Raw genomic sequence first — 17,453 nt, forward strand, 5'->3', positions numbered from 1 at the left:
TTTAATTGACAAGTTTAGTCCATTTATTGTTATTGGTACACTGGGCTTGTTTCTCTCATCTCTGTAAGTCTCTCTCCTTCCATCACCAAGTTGATATGGCCTGAAATATAACTTGAGCATATTATTGGCATTTTTTTCTTTCCTTTGGCCTTCACTACATTTTAACGACCAAGTGCTATATTGCGTCTACCCAAATTCATATACTGAAACCTAATCTCCAGTGTGTTGGTACTAAGAGGTGGGGCTTTGGGGGGGTAGTTAGGTCAGGAGGAGAAGGGGATGACAGAGAATGATGGTTGGATGGCATCACCGACTCTATGGACATGAGTTTGAGTAAGCTCTGGGAGTTGGTGATGGACAGGGAAGCCTGGCATGCTGCAGTCCATGGGGCTGCAGAGTGGGACACGACTGAGTGACTGAACTGAAGTGAAAAATGTAACTCCACTAACAGGGTTGATGGAAAATTTGGCATTCATGGGATGATTCTAGCTCTACAGGGCTTCGTTCTTGCTCATTCTCTCTGGAAGCTTATGTACCAACATGAAATAATCTCACAATAGTAAAATGTGACAGCTTATACACCTTTTAAATGTCCAAAAACGCACAAAACTAAACAGTAAGTGGTATAGAAATGTATATATATGCAAAACTGTGAAGAAAAGCAAGGAAAGGATAAACCCAAAATCCAGGTAGTGGGCCTCTCTTGGGGAGGAATGGGGGTGTACCAGGTGAGAGGTCCGGGGTGGGGGTGGGGCTCTGATACTGACATGCGCCGTTGTCCCAACTAGGGCTGAGAACACGGGTATGAAATACCTCACATGTATTTTCCTCACGTATATAGTGGTGTAAGGTGCAACAGTTCATCTTGTAACTGGATGCTTCGCAGTGACTCATAGGTCAGGATATTGGGAACGGGAAGCAGCAGGCTGAATTCCTATGGAAGCAGCTGTGGTGTTCACTATGGCTCAAACTGCCAGAGACAAACGAGGGATACAGATGTGGATTTATTGTTGTTGTTCAGTCGCTGTGTCTGACTCTTTGAGAGCCCATGGACTACAGGACACCAGGCCTCCCCGTCTTTCACCATCTCCTGGAGTTTGCCCAAGTTTATGTCCATTGAATCAGTGATGCCATCCAACCATCTCTTCCTCTGCCACCCTCTTCTCCTTTTGCCTCATTAGAAAAGACCCTGATGCTGGGAAAGACTGAAGGCAGTTGGAGAAAAGACGGGGATGGAGGAGCTCTAAGTCTGCTCTAAATTAAGAAATATGCCCAAAAAGCACCTTTGGATTTGTCTTCATATTCCGCTGGGAACCATGCCTCTGACTGAATGAGCAGCTCTCAAGCTTGGCTTTGAGCTTTTTCTGGCACCCACACCTCAGCATTTCCTGTACCAGCCTCAATCCTAAAGGGGCCAAGATTGCTCTGGAGACCTTAGATTCCACTGTGTGGACACGACAGTCTTTCTGGTCACCAATACCTAAAAGGTCTCCAGCCTCCAGATGTCACTAACTTACTAAGAGACTCATAATTTCACCCCAAAGCCCAGCATGAGTGCATCCTCCAACCAAGGTCTCCTTTCCCTGTTAGGCATTCTCCCAAGGAGACAAATGTTCTCTAGCCATGGGGGCCAATGATACTTCAGCAACTGCTATCCTCCTTTGAGTTTTAATGTATTAGAACCTGTTGAACTGAAATTTTTATTAGTTGATTTCCCTCTCCTAGGTGATGACTTTTAATTAATGACAAGTTTCTTAAAGACCAGCCAAAGTACATGAACAGTAGAATTGCGTCCAGGAGAGCTTTTATTTGTACGGAACAGTTTTAAAAATACAGAATAAAATAGCTTTATCTCTACTATTATTCACAACATCTGGTCCAAATATTACATATTAAAATACTTAAACGTTTAATGAAGGTATGTTAGAAAAACAATATGAAAATTCTTTTTAAAAACGCCATAAAAGAATTAGACATAAAAACAACCCCACCCCAAATACCCTCAGTATGCAAAATAAAAATAAAAACCAAACAAAATCCCAGAAAGGTATATAGCCAAAGTCAGTCACAAAAACTTAAGGAAAATATAGGCATCCCTACTGTTTTAAGAACAGTCAGAAATTGACTAACATGACAAAGGTTGCTATGAATGAACAAAAAGTGTTTTAACTTGACTGTCAGTAAGATGGCACCACTGGGGAGGGTGTCCTGAGTGCCAGGAAACACACAGAGCAATCCTAAGGAGGCTGGATGTCACCAGTGTAGGGTGAGGGCAAGGAGGTCAAGAATCGCCTAAAAGGACAGGAATGTGTGAGAGGCAGCTGCAAAGGGATCTTCAGTGTTAACATGCTTCAAGGGTCCAAGGGCAGAAGCTGAGTACTGGCAAAAAATGGGCAACTGTCTTGCACTACCCCACTTGTGACTGCAGGAGGAATGGAGGGTAGAGGAGGTCCTATTCTCTGTGTCAAAATCGTAAGGGGACAGAGCACAATACAAGTAATATGTGAAGCCCCAAGTGTTTTCCTAAGACCAAGGGGTAGCTCCCTGGAGAAGTGGGCCCTGTGAGAGCTCAGGCTGCCAGGGCATTCAGGGGGCACAGCGGGTGAGCAAACCAGTAGGCAGCAACAGCCATGCCAGGCATGCTGCCCGCAGCTGTGTGTCCACCCCAAGCTGTGGGGGTGAGTATGCAGGATGCTGCCTTTCTGTGCACCAGACAGGTTCTGGGATGAGGCTTCTGCCACAGTTCCTTATTCATCTCCTATCTGACCTGACCACTCTTGTGGCATTGATTTTTATGGAAGATTATAGTTGTCAACTTCAAGTCTAAGTTGCTAGTACTAATATTTCAGCAGGGACATGAATTAAAGAAATAACAACTTAGCTCATGGTCATAAAATATATGCGTGGGTAAATAAAGTATAAACACATACTAGAGATTCATCAATGGAGAAATTCTATCATCACATGACATTGTCATGAAAATTACATTCCCTCCCTGGAAAACTGTGACTATTATCCTGGGTAGAAATATTATTTTACTATATGGAAATACTGCAATATTCATGCATAAACCAGGTTATCATCATGAAAGTCAGTATTCTACAGTATGAAGCAAATTCTGTGTATGAATTTGTTACCATGAAAACGAGAAACCATCAGGACCCTTGCCTTGATCAATCACAAGAAACTTACTACAATCTAACACTGAAGCCCTCTTAAGAAATATTCTGTATCAGTAAATCTATGTGAAATTTGCGAGAATAAGAATGAAAATTGCCTACAAAGACTGGAGCCATTTCCCATTTTTCTATGATCCATGTTAGATATTTTATCAAAATCAGTGTGGCTTCTCCCTTGCCCCCCAACCAGTGATACTGCAGCATCTTTTGTCCTATTTGTAAGTTTCTACTTTTCACATCATGATCACCAATATAAATGTGAAAATGGGGGGGGGGGGGTAGGTGTTCAAGTGGGAATTGGAGAATGAATGCTCTGTCCAAGGACATTCACATTCAAAACATCCTACAACGTTCAACTGGCCAAAGCATGGGGTGTATGTGGCCCCAATAATGCACATGGCAGGTGCACAGGCACAGTATCCCCCAAAACCTCCTTTTCAGGTATGTGCTCAAACCAAGAAGCAGATGAATATAGTTTATTTTCAACTACAGACTCATTCTGCAGTGTATCTGCAAGCAAGAGGACACTTCCTAACCTCCTGTGCCTTCCCCCCGCACCGCCCCCACCATGGACACTAAGTTGGCCCCAATGGAACGAGAAGGGGAAAACCTTCTTTTTCCAATAGGAGGTGTGGGCACAGGGCTTCTCTGCACATTTTGAAGACTTGCACACGTCCTGAGTGTTACCCATTGGGAGAGAAGATGCCTCGGTCAAGTTAAGCTGAAGGGAACTTGTTCCTGAATTACCAATGGTTCAGAGGCTTTCATTTGGGTATTTGGTCATTCTGCTCATCTAGAGAGCAAGAATACTGCAAATCTCTGGGATGTTTAACAGTTTTCCCCACTGTTCAGAGGAGAGAAATTGGAGATGCTACGCAAAATACAAACAGAATAAACTAGGCAATTAAGGTGACAACTAGGGCTGTCAGTCTTCAGGGCTCACCAAGTCAACAGGATGAAAATCATTAACCAGTGTGTTTCTAAATATGCTCCCCCCCCAAAAAAAAAACCCATACAAATTTAAATTTAGAGTCTTTCTTTACTTAATTTGCAATAAGGTTTTGGCAAAACAATGCAGTAGCTCTGGAGTGTTCTTGCCAGAATAGGCCTTAAAGCCCCAAACTTTATAGGAGTCAAGGCCAGTTGTGGGGGCCAGAAATTCACCATGTGGATTCAAGGCTGCCAAGAGCCATGTGCCCACTGCCTGTAAACAATCAGGTAAATAAACACTTAAGAAGTACTATCTCATGAAACAAGGTCACTCAGGCTTTTCTTTTGACTGAAAATTTCAAACCAAATTCAGTAAGTCATTTTTGTCAGAAATAATGTTATTAATAAGAATTTAAGAGAGGGGGACTGCTAGCTGCTTTTCTTACCCCCCAAGAAAGGAAGCATTTGGTCAGGGGATCTAGTCTTCCCCTCTGGAAAATAAAAATCCAGTGGACATTCAACATGACAACCCACAGAAAGTCTCCTTAAGCCTTAACTGCCAGATGTGAATGGCAACTTAACTGCAGTGATTAACTTACCAGGATGTGGAACCATTCAATATGGCAGCTGTTTTGTCACCTGCCCTGGCTTCCCTTCTTCAGAAAACAAATCAACGTATAATTTAACTCATGGTTTCTGAGCTCTGGTCCAGCAGTCAGTTTGATAAACAGATTAAGCATTATGTATTTACACTTTCATGGTATCAAGCAATACAAAACACAACCACAAAAATGGTTACTGGCCTTCTAGAGCCATGACAACAAACTTCCCTGTTGGTGTCCATAGCTTTAACAAATGCTGGTTCCTTTCTTAATGGGGGATAGGAGATAAGGGACAAGTAATAGGGATGTAAGGTAAGAGGGTCACATGGAAAAACACTGATTTAAAAAATCCATAATCAGTAACATTAAATAGGAATAAAATCTTGTAATTACAAATACACACAACAATAACTGACATCCACATGTCAGCAGAGCCAAGATCCTCATAAACATCTGCTTGGTGCCTTTGTGTGGCACTCTATACCCGTCACACCAGCCAGGAGTGATGAATACCAAATAGAGTGTCTCAGCTACTAGTAAAAAGGAGACCAATAAGAGATGGGTTGGCCTAGCCTGGGCCAGGGTGGCACCAAGAAAGTGTAATTGAGAATCAGATACTGATTTCAAGGTACTTTTCCTTCCTGTCCAATCCCCCAATTTCCATTCTATCTGTACAGACTTTACCCATGCACAGATTTGGGCACAGTGTAAAGCATCTCACTGTTTTCAACTGGCCAGCAGCCACCTACACACAGTATCAGGCATCATAAAATCACACTTGACCAGTCAGTTGTGACAATGCAAGGATATTGGTACCTCCTGACCAGAGGAGGTCTCTATAGGTGCAGGTCCTGGTGCTTTCAAGGACAGAAAGCCCTGGAGGTGCCCTGTAAGTAAGCTAGCACAGGGTGTTAGAAGGGGACTGCAAACAAGGAGTCACTGTAGACTTCAAGCATCCACTCCCACAGGAGAGCAGGAACTTCAAATTCAGTGACCATGACCATCAACGGATGTTCTCAAGGGCTTAAATAAAAAGATAGATGAGACATCGTATTAGACATGATCACAACCCACAAGAAAAAGCTACCTGTAATCTGTCTTAGCTCTGGGGTGGAGAATGTAAATGCAGATCTACAAACATATATGTTACTGCTTGTTACTCAGCAAGGAACTACAGGTTCATGCCTCACTGTGGCCAGGCCACAGGATGAGCTACGGCTATACTGTGGCCTGCGAGTCTTCATCTGAACTCCGGCTACTAGTGCTTTTCCCGAGGCCTTTCCATGTGTAGCCTGCAAAAGTTGGGCTGATCGGTAAGTAGCTGAAACATCTGTATTTTTTAATAATGTTCATGCCAAATGGCAAATCATAGGATTCCATGCCATCGAGAGACTTGCTCCCCTTGCCCACGCCCTTCTTCCATTTTCTGATTCCTCTTTCCTCTGGAGTACCTGTGGAACACACACAGCAAAACAAAAACAGAACAACGGAATGTTTAGTTAAACAGTTCTACCAAGAATTGAGATTCTCTGCTTCTGTTGTCCTGTAGATTGAATGGAATAGGATGACAGAAAAGAGCACTTGAGGAAGTAGTTGATGCTCAAGCCAGAAATCTAAGAATCACTAACCACTCAAAACAAATATTTCTAAAACACAGATTTGATCTTGAAAAATAGGATCAGAATCCTTATTACATCTCACAATGACGTCACTACTCGGTCACTGCACACCCACCACCCCCCTCATCTAGACATCAGTTCAGTTCAGTTCCGTTCAGTCACTCTGTCATGTCCAACTCTTTGAAACCCCATGGACTGCAGCATGCCAGGCCTCCCTGTCCATCACCAACTCCTGGAGATGACTCAAACTCATGTCTATTGAGTTGGTGATGCCATCCAACCATCTCATCCTCTGTCATCCACTTCTCCCGCCACCAATCTTTCCCAGCATCAGGGTCTTTACAAATGAGTCAGTTCTTCACATCAGGTGGCCAAAGTATTGGAGTTTCGGCTTCAGTCCATCCAATGAACATTCAGGACTGATTTCCTTTAGGATGGACTGGTTGGATCTCCTTGATGTCCAAGGGACTCTCAAGAGTCTTCTCCAACACCACAGTTCAAAAGCATCAATTCTTCGGCACTCAGCTTTCTTTATGTAGACATACCACTTTTTATATTGCTTTGCTCCATTTTACTGGGGGGTGGGGTGCATTTGTCACAAATTCCCCACTTGTGGTCCTATGAGGATGAACTTCCACTGGTATAACACTCTTGGCAATTCTGCACCCTGACAGCTGAGTCAACAAGAAAGATCTGGATCTTCATGGTTCAGCACTCCTGGACTCCTTTTCAAAAGTCTTTACACTACAGATAGCACTGGTACCTGCTTTTAGCTCCATGGGAGCCCTAACAATATAGTTCTCTGCCTGAGCCTGGGTGATGAGGTCTATCCTATGGTGCAGGGCTTAAGAACTTCTCATTATTTTCACACATATAAGCTATACCCTCCCATGGGCATTTCAGTAATGAAACTGACCATTTCCATCTGCCTGACTCCTTCGTCTCTCTCTCTATTAAGTGCTGACTTAGGAAAGAAAGAGGATATTACTGACCTCCCACAAATCTAACACCTTCCACCTACTCATGTGTGTAATTCCTTCTGCCCGATGTGTTCATCTCTCATTTCCCCAGTGACCTCTTCTTGATTGAGGCTTTTGGAGGTAGATTAAGGGCAAAATCTCAACAGAACCTTTAAGCTCAAAAATAAACATCACCCTTCCTTGACAGGATGAATCTACCAATGTGTCCATGGTGGCATTTCACAACAATATAAAGTAGCCTTCTCTAGGAAGCCACAAGGCAGGCCCCACATCCCACCTTAAGTCTGTCACCCAGCACTTGGCATAGAAGGAGAAGGAGTGCTGTCCGCTGGTAGCAGCTGGCTCAGAAGTATGTGAACAAGTCAAGGAAAGCCAAATTGCAGGGCTCCAGGCAAGGCTGAGCAGGAGGGCAGGTAGCTGGAGCATGCTTAAGGCATCCTGCTGCTATATCACCATATACAAAGAATTCACCTGTTTTCTCTTAGAAATAACTCAGCATGAAGGAAAAAAATGAAGTTTACTAGCAAAAAAGTGATTCATGAAAGGTGGCTCAAGGTATCATCTTAACCACTTTAGAAAAGTTTAATCAGTGATGGCTTTGAACTGATTCGTGCTTCCTGCTTCCCATATTTATTAGGCAAAAAGGTAAGTCACATATATAATAAGCATGTTTGATATATGCCACATACCTGGGATGGTGTTATCCAAAATAAAAGCCACACATCCTCCTACAAACATAGCAGTTGTGAGAAGAACATTCAACACTTGATCGATTCCTGTTATCCCTAAAAACAACATAGCAACAGGTCACAGACAGAATAGACTTGTCCTTGACTTAGAAAGGAACACTGGGGTGGACCCTAATTGCCAGTCAATGCAGTGCATGAAAGTGTAAATTTCTATTGTGCATGTATAAATTTTTGCCAGTAATGCCTTAAACTACTATGACAATAATAGTAAATAAATTATTTAAACTACTTTCAACAATAATCAAGTTTTCTCCATAAGGAAAATTTCTAACAATGATTCACAGAAAGTGAATCTAACAGAGGGGACTTCCTCAGTGGTCCAGTGGTTAAGAATTCCAATGCAGGGGACGAGGGTTCAGTCCCTAGTTAGGGAACTAAGACCCCACATGCCTCAGAGCAACTAAGCCTGTGTACCACAACTAGAGAACCTGCACTCTGCTCAATGAAAGATCCTGTATACCACAACTAAGACCCAGCACAGTCCCCACCCCAAATCTAATAGAGTGAAGTTCACTCTATAATAAACTATGAAGCCTTCAGGGGTGTGGGGGAGTGCTGCTTGCAGATTAAAAAAAAAAAAAAACAATATAAAAGATGGCTACTGTAAGGTTGAAAAATTTACAAAGTGAATAACAAGATGACAAAAATATTTGTGAGATCAGCAATCAAATGAAGGGCTTCAGAATTCTGGGTTACTAATTAGTGCTTAGCTGCTTTTAATTTAGAGCAAATTTATTTCTAAAGATGTCATAATATGAATGAGATGCATTAAAATAGAAATTCACACACTTTTTATATTTAAAAATATAATGATCTCCAACAGAAAAATAACATGTTTGGTGAGAATGTGGAGAAAGAGAAATCACTGTGTTCAACACACCTGATGGGAATGCTGTGAGCAATGTCCCATAGCTCACCTGCTGTGGGAAACAGGTATTCCTCAAACAGGTAAACAGAACGGCCCAACCATTCTATTCCTAGCCATATACCCAAAAGAATTAAAAAGAGGTCCTCAAATAGTCCTCATTACCAGGCAGATTCTGCTGTTTGTGAATTGCCTACACACTAAAATTTATTTCTAAACCCAAAACGAATACTTGTGGTGCTTTTAGTCATTCACAGACATGTACAAAGCAGTGAAAATTTTGAGTCACCCAACACACATGTTCCCAGCTAAGGTTAAACAAGGTAATGCTCTGCCTTCTGGTTTCAGCTCTCAGACTGTAAACAATATTCTTTAAGCAGTCTGTATAATAACACATTTTTTTTTTTTTTGCATTTTTGTGCTTCTTCATTGGTGATCTTGCTATTTAAAACAGCCCCATTGCAAGATGGCCATGATGTGCCTAATGGAGAAAATATGTGAGATGAATGTCATTCAGGCATGAGATCTAGTGCTATTGACTATGTTCTCCCAAGAGCTATGGTTCAGGATTTGCTAGGTCTATATTCATGGGGATTTTATAGAACATAACTACCATGAGTGAGAACTGCCTGTACTTGCACATCAATGTCCATAACAGTCCTTTTTACACTAGTCTAAAAGTAGAAACAACTCAAATGTGCATCAGTGGAAAAATGGATAAACAGATTATGGTATACACATACCATATTATCTAGCCATAGAATGGAATATTATCTAGCCATAAAAAGAAATGAAATACTTATATATAGATAGATCTTGAAAACATTCTGACAAGTGAAAGCCAGACATAAAAAGTCACATAATGTAGGATTCCATCTATGAAACATCCAGAATAGGTGAATTCATAGAAATAGAAAGCAGACTGGTGGTTGCCAGGAGCTGAGAGGAAGGGAAATGATGGGGGTTAACTATTTAATGGGTATGAAATTTTATTTTGGGCTGATGAGAATGTTTTGGAAACCAGAGAGAGGTGGTGATTATACAACATTGTAAATGTACTAAAATACCACTGAACTGCTCACTTTAACATGATTAATTTTATATTATGTGAACATCAGCTAAAAAAAAAATATATATATATAAAATGATCCCCAATTCTGCATAAAATGTCAGCAGCAAAAGTTGTTTCTTAAGATGTTCTTCCTTTGTTCATTCTTTATGATATTTGGGTATTAACATAAAAAGGAATTAGGGACTTCCCTGGTGGTCCAGTGGTTAAGACTTTGTCCTCCAATGCAGGGGTTGCAGGTTTGAACCCTGGTCAAGGAGCTAAGATCCGATATGCTTTGTGGCCAAAAAGTCAAAACATAAAACAGAAGTAATGTTGTCACCAAGTTCAATAAAGACTTTAAAAATAGGCCACATCACAAAGAACTTTTTATAAAAGGAATTAAACATACACACACTACTATATATAAAACAGGTAACTAATGAGCGCCTACTGTATAGCACAGAGAATTCTACTCAGTGCTCTGTGGTGACCTAAATGGGAAGGAAATCCATAAAAGAGGGGGGTATGTATATTTATATAATGATTTACTTTGCTGTACAATAGAAATGTATGCAATATTGTAAAGCAACTATATTCTAATAAAAATTTTTTTAAGAAGGTTGATCTTGAACTCAAAATACTTGTAATCCCAACAGAAAAACATGTATATGAAGTTGAGTTTTAAGAAATTCTAAATTTTAATATAGCCTTAGTCTGAACAATCAAAAGGTTTTACACAGGCATTTTCCCAAAGGGTAGGGTCCTGATTTGTTTGGCTTTTTTTTTTCAAAAAATGAACAGATGGAAGCAGGGAGAGGAAGAAGGAAAAAAGGAGACTGTGCCATGCACATCAGTTACATGCATGTGCCAACTCAAGTGCGGAGTGTTGCAAAGGAATTCAAGTTAAACTTCGGCCAAGCGGGGCTGCAATGAAATACACAGAGGAACATTCATTGAAATGATTCTTGAAGTTCCATGAACTGGTGTTTGTGGTTCCAATTTTGCCACAAGATTCAAGGCCTGTTTCTCCTACCTGTGACGAGAGGGTTCTGTCTGAGGTAACTTGGAAGGACAAGCCCAAAGAAGATTGAAAATCCAAGCACAAAGAGGTTCCGGGAAGAATTTAAATCAATGAACTGCAAGTTAGAGAGTCCAACAGCTGTGATCATTCCTAGAGAGAAAACATCAGACCACAAGTTCCATTATCTCACCTATGGCATGGATGACAAGTATTCTGTCCAGGGCAGACTCCCTACAATGGCCTTTCTCTGTCCCATCAGAAACAAGTTGGGAGACCTGTATAGTGTCAGGATGAAACCAGAAAGTGACCACCTGACTCAGGCACTATCTGGGTTTATTCAGGGGCATAAACATTACACTTTCTTTAGACCAGGCAGAAAACTAAAGACAGTGGTTCCCCTTAAAAACTCAATTCAAACATTTCAATTACATCAGGATATGGGCCTGAATATCAGGTCCCTGATTACTAACGTGAATGGCACAGAGATCAAATTGACTCCCTTCTGTAAAAACTGACAGTTTTAAATGGCCTACAGGGAGACGATATCTGAGCTTAAATCAATTAGAAATGGCAACTAGGGACCTCCTTGGTGGTCCAGTAGTTAAGACTGTGCTTACAATGCAGGGGGTGTGGGTTCGATTCCTGGTCAGAGAACTGGGAACTAAGATCCCACACACTTGTCTATGGCCATACCATCCTGAACATGCCCCATTTCATCTGATCTCAGAAACCAAGCAGGGTTGGGCCTAGTTAATACTTGCATGGGAGATCCCACATGCTGTACAGTATGGGCAAATGAAAGAGAAAAGAAAAGAACGTTGCTCCTGAAGGTCTTATCTGCAACTAAATCTGTAATGGAATAATTCAGATACAAGAAAAGAAACAGCTTCTATACCACATTAAAAAAATGTGATATCCAAAGATATCTGCAGAGGATATTCAAGGCAGCATGGTTTCAATAAAGCATGATAAGAACCTTAAAAAAAATGGCAACTAGAGACTAAAATTTAATCTGATTTTTCCTAGCTCAGTTATTCTACCTTTAATATCAATTCAACTCAGAAAGTGATATGCATTTATATGTTTATAAGGTATATCCTTTTGTATTTTAAAATAGAAATTTATCATTATCTGCAGTCTCACTGAAGGAATTCCTTAGCAATGTGAAGAAAGAAAAGGAGCTTGAGAAGAAAGCCAACTATCAAAGAAATGGAATTTTACCAAAGAGAGTACAGAAGAGGGCACCAAGCACAGGATCTGGAAGGGAGGCGAAGAGCGCGCTGAACTTTCCGATCATCCCCAATGCGAGCATGAGGGCTGCGCCGTACTGTATCACGCGACGACTGCCAACCTGCAGGACACACAGAGGGCAGAGACAGGCATTCACCTTGAGGTCCTCCAAGAGCACACTCAGGTCCCAGCAGGCCAATGTGACCAAAACCCACAGACAAAATGTAGGTTACTCTTAAAACTTTTAGTTAAGAGGGTCTAACTTTACAATGAGGATTGATATCAATACATAACTACTAAAAACACATCCAGGGTAAAAAGAGTCTCACCACTTTCCTTGTTCCCGTCCCATCTGGTTCCTGCTGGAAGCTGACTCCTCTGCTTCATTTGACTATGGGGACCCCAGGGCTTGACCTATGGGTCTCTGAGCCCTGGGCAATGTCACCTCAGTCTGCACTCACTCCTGAGCTGTGGTCTTGGGTTTCTTAATGCCTACAGCCACCAGCCAGGATGATCTGGTAGTGTCTCAAATCCAAAATGCGAAAAGTACACTTGGCCCCTGCTTTTCTTCTGGGTTCTGGCAGATCAGACAAAACAGTTCTGGAACTTCTCCTCCTGGCATATTAATCATGAGAGGTGGCACAGCCTAGAGACCACCGTGTGCAGGATTCTAGAGCTGAGAGGCCTGACTCCTATCTCTGCTCCGTCTCTAACCATATGATGGGCATTAGCCTCTCTGGGTGGCAGGATCCTCATCTCCGTGACAATGAACAGTGTGCTTCTGCTTTGAGGATTTATAAGCTCCATGTAAAATAGTCTGAACAACACCTGGCAAGCATTAGGTTATTTGATAGCCTCCCACCTGAACTTGCTTCCTCTGGCCTTTCTTCTGCCTACCTGTCCTCTCCACTGTAACGGAGTAACCTCTTTAACATCATGATTTAGGAGATCAGGTCCCTGCCTAAGTCTTCTGGTGCTCATCCCCCTCCTGGCCAGTTCTCAGACACATATCAAAGTACCGATACTACCCTAAAGCTACCTCCTCTGCAAAGCCTTCTTTCATTCCAAGGCTCGATTCTCCCAACATTGGACTTCTGCAGCATCACACACAGCATTTCCCATGTGGACCCAACTTTATTGGTTAAGTTTGACCTCTGCCTTCTAGAAGCATCCATCTAGTTCACTGTCACTCAGGTAGCAAGAGACAGAGCTGGCACTGGGCTCAAGAATCCTGCACTATTGGTCTCTACTCTGTGCTGCCTCTCCCAAGAGAACATCCTGAGGACATAAACTGAATAAAAGAGCTTCCAGAAATGGAATAGTGTCCACAATGCTTTATGTGGGAATTACAATGAATAGGAAATGGCTATTTAAATAATTGAAATGAAATGTAAAACCGGACTCAGTTGTACTAGCTACATTTCAAGTGTTCAGTGGGAATAAGCGGCTGGGGGGTCGGTCCCTCAGGGGATAGTGCAAGTACAGAACATTTCCACTACTGCACCTTTCTCCTGGATGATGCTGGGCTAGACCTTCCAAGAGCTTCTCAATGAGCCCAAGGGTCAAGTTCAGAGTAAGAAGCAAATCTTTTACTAAGCTACCCAGCTAGAATCAGTCACAGCTGATGCTGGAGCCTAGCTTCCATTATTCCAATTTACAGCTCATCCCATTATACCACCACCAAGTGCAGGGATGCAGCAAAAAGGGTCATGCAAATTGGCAATGGAGCAAAAATGACTTACGCTTGGCTATATTACATGATAAGGAAGCCTTTCATTTACAAAAAGCAAGCATTTTCAGCAAACATTTTCAAGGACCAGCACTTCAGAGTGAGGGGGAGGTGATGGATACAAATACAAGTAAATCATAAGCTTATGATCAAATAATGGTACTGCTGCAATTATTAGGTTGTGAGTTGTCCAGTGGGAAGAAAAAACTCTGAAAAGTTGGGGAGGATTCCCTAGAGATGGTCTTGAGGGATGAGTAAGACAAAGAGCAACCAGACAGAGGGATCCATCTCCCAGCAGAGTCAGTCCTGTTAGATGTGCAGTGGGGAGGAATGGGCTGGCCCTAAGGATGCTGAAACAATAAATCTTGTATGAAAACCACACATGGAGGGCTGATCTCCCTTAGACGCTGTCCAAAAAAAGCAGCAAGTTAGTCACTCTTTTGTTCAACAAACATTAACCAAGTGCCTGTTATACATTTCTATTCTAAACACCAGAGACACAGCCCTAAAATCCCTGCCCTCCTGGTGCTTATGTGAAGCCTTCACATCTTTCTCACTGCACTCTCCCTGGAACCACTTCCTAGGCTCCCTTCTGATCTCCTTCTTGAGTTGCAGCTCTGCCTCCAGGGCCACTGAAAAATTGACACTGCATTTCTGACTTTCCAAAAGTGTTCAACAGGGTGGTATGCTGCAGAGGAGAAATGATCTCCTTTTGGATACCATCAAAAAAGATAGTATGGCCGAGAAGATGGTGTTTACTCTTCCTAGAAATAAACTTAGGTCTAAATATTGTATAACAATATCTCTAGTTTGCTTATCTAACCACATGCTAATGCTCTACATTAACTAATTCCAAAATTCTGCAAGCTATTGTTAATAGACAAGGGCACAGAAATTCAGAGAGGAGATGTAACTTGCCCATGGTCATGTCAGAAGAATATGATGGAGCCAGGGCTGAATCCAAAGCAACCACCTCCCTACCATGTCATGCTGCCCTTTTCTGTGGGACAGAAAGTGGAACACTCTCAACATAGCAGTCCTGCACATGGAATCCAACCCATCCAACTCGCAGAACTTCAGAACACACAGCAGGGTAGGCAGCCTCACCTCTAATCAAGTAGTCAGAATGTCCATGTCTGTACATGGAATGCCATAACTGGATAAAGGATAGTAAATAGTAGAGTTGCCAGGAAATGGAGACAGATCCTCAGAAAGAGCCACAGATCACCCTCTTTCTATATGTTCTGGAAGACTGGTACAATGGTCCAGATTAATGCTGTCTGAAAGAATTTCACACAATGATGGAAATGTTCTGTATCTGTGCTTTCCTTTGGCATCCACCAGCCACATGTGGCTACTGACTACCATACTGTACAACATAGACCTAGATCTAGAACTGCTAGATTTCACATATGAGTTCTTATCAGAAAAGCAACTGTTCCAAGCCCTTCAGCTGGATAAAAGGCAGGATACAGCCTTGAAATTTTGCTTCCTTTTTCCTGGGCAGGGATCTTCCATTAGCCACATGGTTTAGGCCACAGAGAAGCTTCTGGTGCTAGTCCTACTTCCCAACCCCAAGGCATTTGTGTAGATGGCTCAATTATAGCCCCTTGTGAGTCAGGGTAATGGAGCCAACTCCCTCAAATTGATAAGGCCTCTGCTAGGGGAAGTGGCTCCAAAGGAATTCAGAGGGAAGATCAATTGGCTCAATTAAAAAATGCTGGCAGGGTGCCTTTTCAGAATAAGCCAGCACCATCTAAATTATAATAAAGGTAATTATTTCTCAAACCATCTCAGTAATGTTTTAGAAGGAACCCTAATGACAGCACTACTTACTCCCTATAGTGACTCTAGTTCAATTATCTGTGATGTATTTTAAAGAGGTGCAGAAAGAGAGCTGGCTTATTAAACTGTTTCCCCAAGAGTCCCTCCATCTATAATAATTTTACCATTACGTTATTTTGGATTAGTTATAGGTCTACAGGTTCATGGCAGCAAACTTGCTAAAGAGTTAATGGCTTACACCCCATTTGGCGCCCATTTGACCTTCTCCTTAGCTCTGTGTGCTCAGTATCTGCAGCAATAGGACCCAGGCACCCTGGAAGGAAATGCCCATCAGGCAGCCCTCACATGTCATGCGCAAGGAGAGACAGGCAGCCGGCGTGGCCACTGGCACACCTAAGGCTGAGCTCTGTGATGGCCTGGCCAATTTACAGAAAAACCAACCAGCAAGTCAGGCTTGTACAATGTATGCTCTACTCCCTCTGACCTGGATTTGCAGTTAAAATTACCCAAACCAAGTATCTGGTTTCTTTTTCCTGGTTATAGAATCGTGCAAAGAGCTGGAGGAAGATTTCTAATTTTAAAGAGGTCAAATGATTCTAGAATGCTCCAACCCACCCCCAAGTTCTCAAGAAACAAGGTTGAGGAGAGGGAGACCTCTGACTCGTGCAGTCCACCTTGGATGATGCTGAACCAGTTCTAACCGTATCTAGCTGCGCAGCATACAATGGCCAGGGCCGAGCTGCATTCCTCAACACCCTGGGCTAACAGCAAGCATTGGCCCAAAGCAACTGGGATATAAAATTTATTTCCTAGTAAATCTGAAAGGCCGAGAAGCAGCCTCCTTGTTCCTGAAGCTAGATTATGGTATGTATGCTTGGAGTGGGGTTAGGGGGAAAGACAAGTGGGGAGGACTTCAGACCAGGTACCGCTTCAACCTGAGTGACTTGCTATGGCTTGTTGTGTTCACTAACTCCACAATAGATTTCATCTGAAAGAGAATGATGCTGCAAAGAGAATAATGCAGTTTGAAAACTGCATTAATTCTTTACTGTAAGATTGATTTATTTGTAATGGGTAAAGCAATTTCTGGGGCTTCCCTGGTAGCTCAGCTGGTGAAGAATCTGCTTGCAATGCAGGAGACCCTGGTTCAATTCCTGGGTCAGGAAGTTCCCCTGGAGAAGGGATAGGCTACCCCCTCCAGTATGCTCGGGCTTCCCTGATGGCTCACACAGTAAAGAATCTGCCTGCAACCTGCCTGGGTTTGATCCCTAGGTTCGGAATATCCCCTGGAGGAGGGCATGGCAACCCACTCCAGTATTTTTGCCTGGAGTATTCCCATGGACAGAGGAGACTGGCGGGCTGCAGTCTAAGGGGTCGCAAAGAGTCAGACATGACTGAGCAACTAAGCACACAGATAGAATGCAATTTCTAATCTAGAATTAGTGCCATCTCCTAACTGGTCTCCTGTTTCCACCCTCTTCCCAGACCCCAGTCGTCTACTTTCATCATAGCAGCCATAGTAATACTAAAACAAAAAAACAAACAAAAACAAAACCAGATGGACTCACACCCTGTGGGACCCTCTCCCTGACTACTTCCACTTAGCCTTTGGCAGCCTTTAACGCCTACATGACCTGGTCCTCAGTTACCTCAAGAACCTCATCTGCTCTTACCCAACGACCCCCACTCCCATCTCTGCTCCTGCCCCACTGG

General features: G+C 42.5%; 1 protein-coding gene across 5 annotated transcripts in view; it reads right to left on the reverse strand.

The window, feature by feature from the left end:
• Positions 1-1,789: 1,789 nt before the first annotated feature.
• Positions 1,790-17,453, reverse strand: part of SLC23A2 (solute carrier family 23 member 2) — a 150,612-nt gene continuing 134,948 nt past the window's right edge. For 3 of the 5 annotated variants that reach the window (XM_055544216.1, XM_055544217.1, XM_055544220.1), the window contains 4 exons: positions 12,218-12,347; positions 11,009-11,146; positions 8,000-8,095; positions 1,790-6,162 (listed from right to left, as the gene is read on the reverse strand). In XM_055544216.1, coding sequence (XP_055400191.1) covers positions 5,930-6,162; positions 8,000-8,095; positions 11,009-11,146; positions 12,218-12,347 — 597 coding nt within the window. In that variant the 3' untranslated portion in view covers positions 1,790-5,929. Of the gene's footprint in view, positions 6,163-7,999; positions 8,096-9,358; positions 10,900-11,008; positions 11,147-12,217; positions 12,348-17,453 lie in introns of those variants that run through there. The other 2 variants (XM_055544219.1, XM_055544221.1) reach the window with 2 other exon arrangements.

The sequence above is a fragment of the Bubalus kerabau genome, chromosome 13 (assembly GCF_029407905.1).
Source record: "Bubalus kerabau isolate K-KA32 ecotype Philippines breed swamp buffalo chromosome 13, PCC_UOA_SB_1v2, whole genome shotgun sequence".
NCBI classification, from domain to species: Eukaryota; Metazoa; Chordata; class Mammalia; order Artiodactyla; family Bovidae; genus Bubalus; species Bubalus kerabau.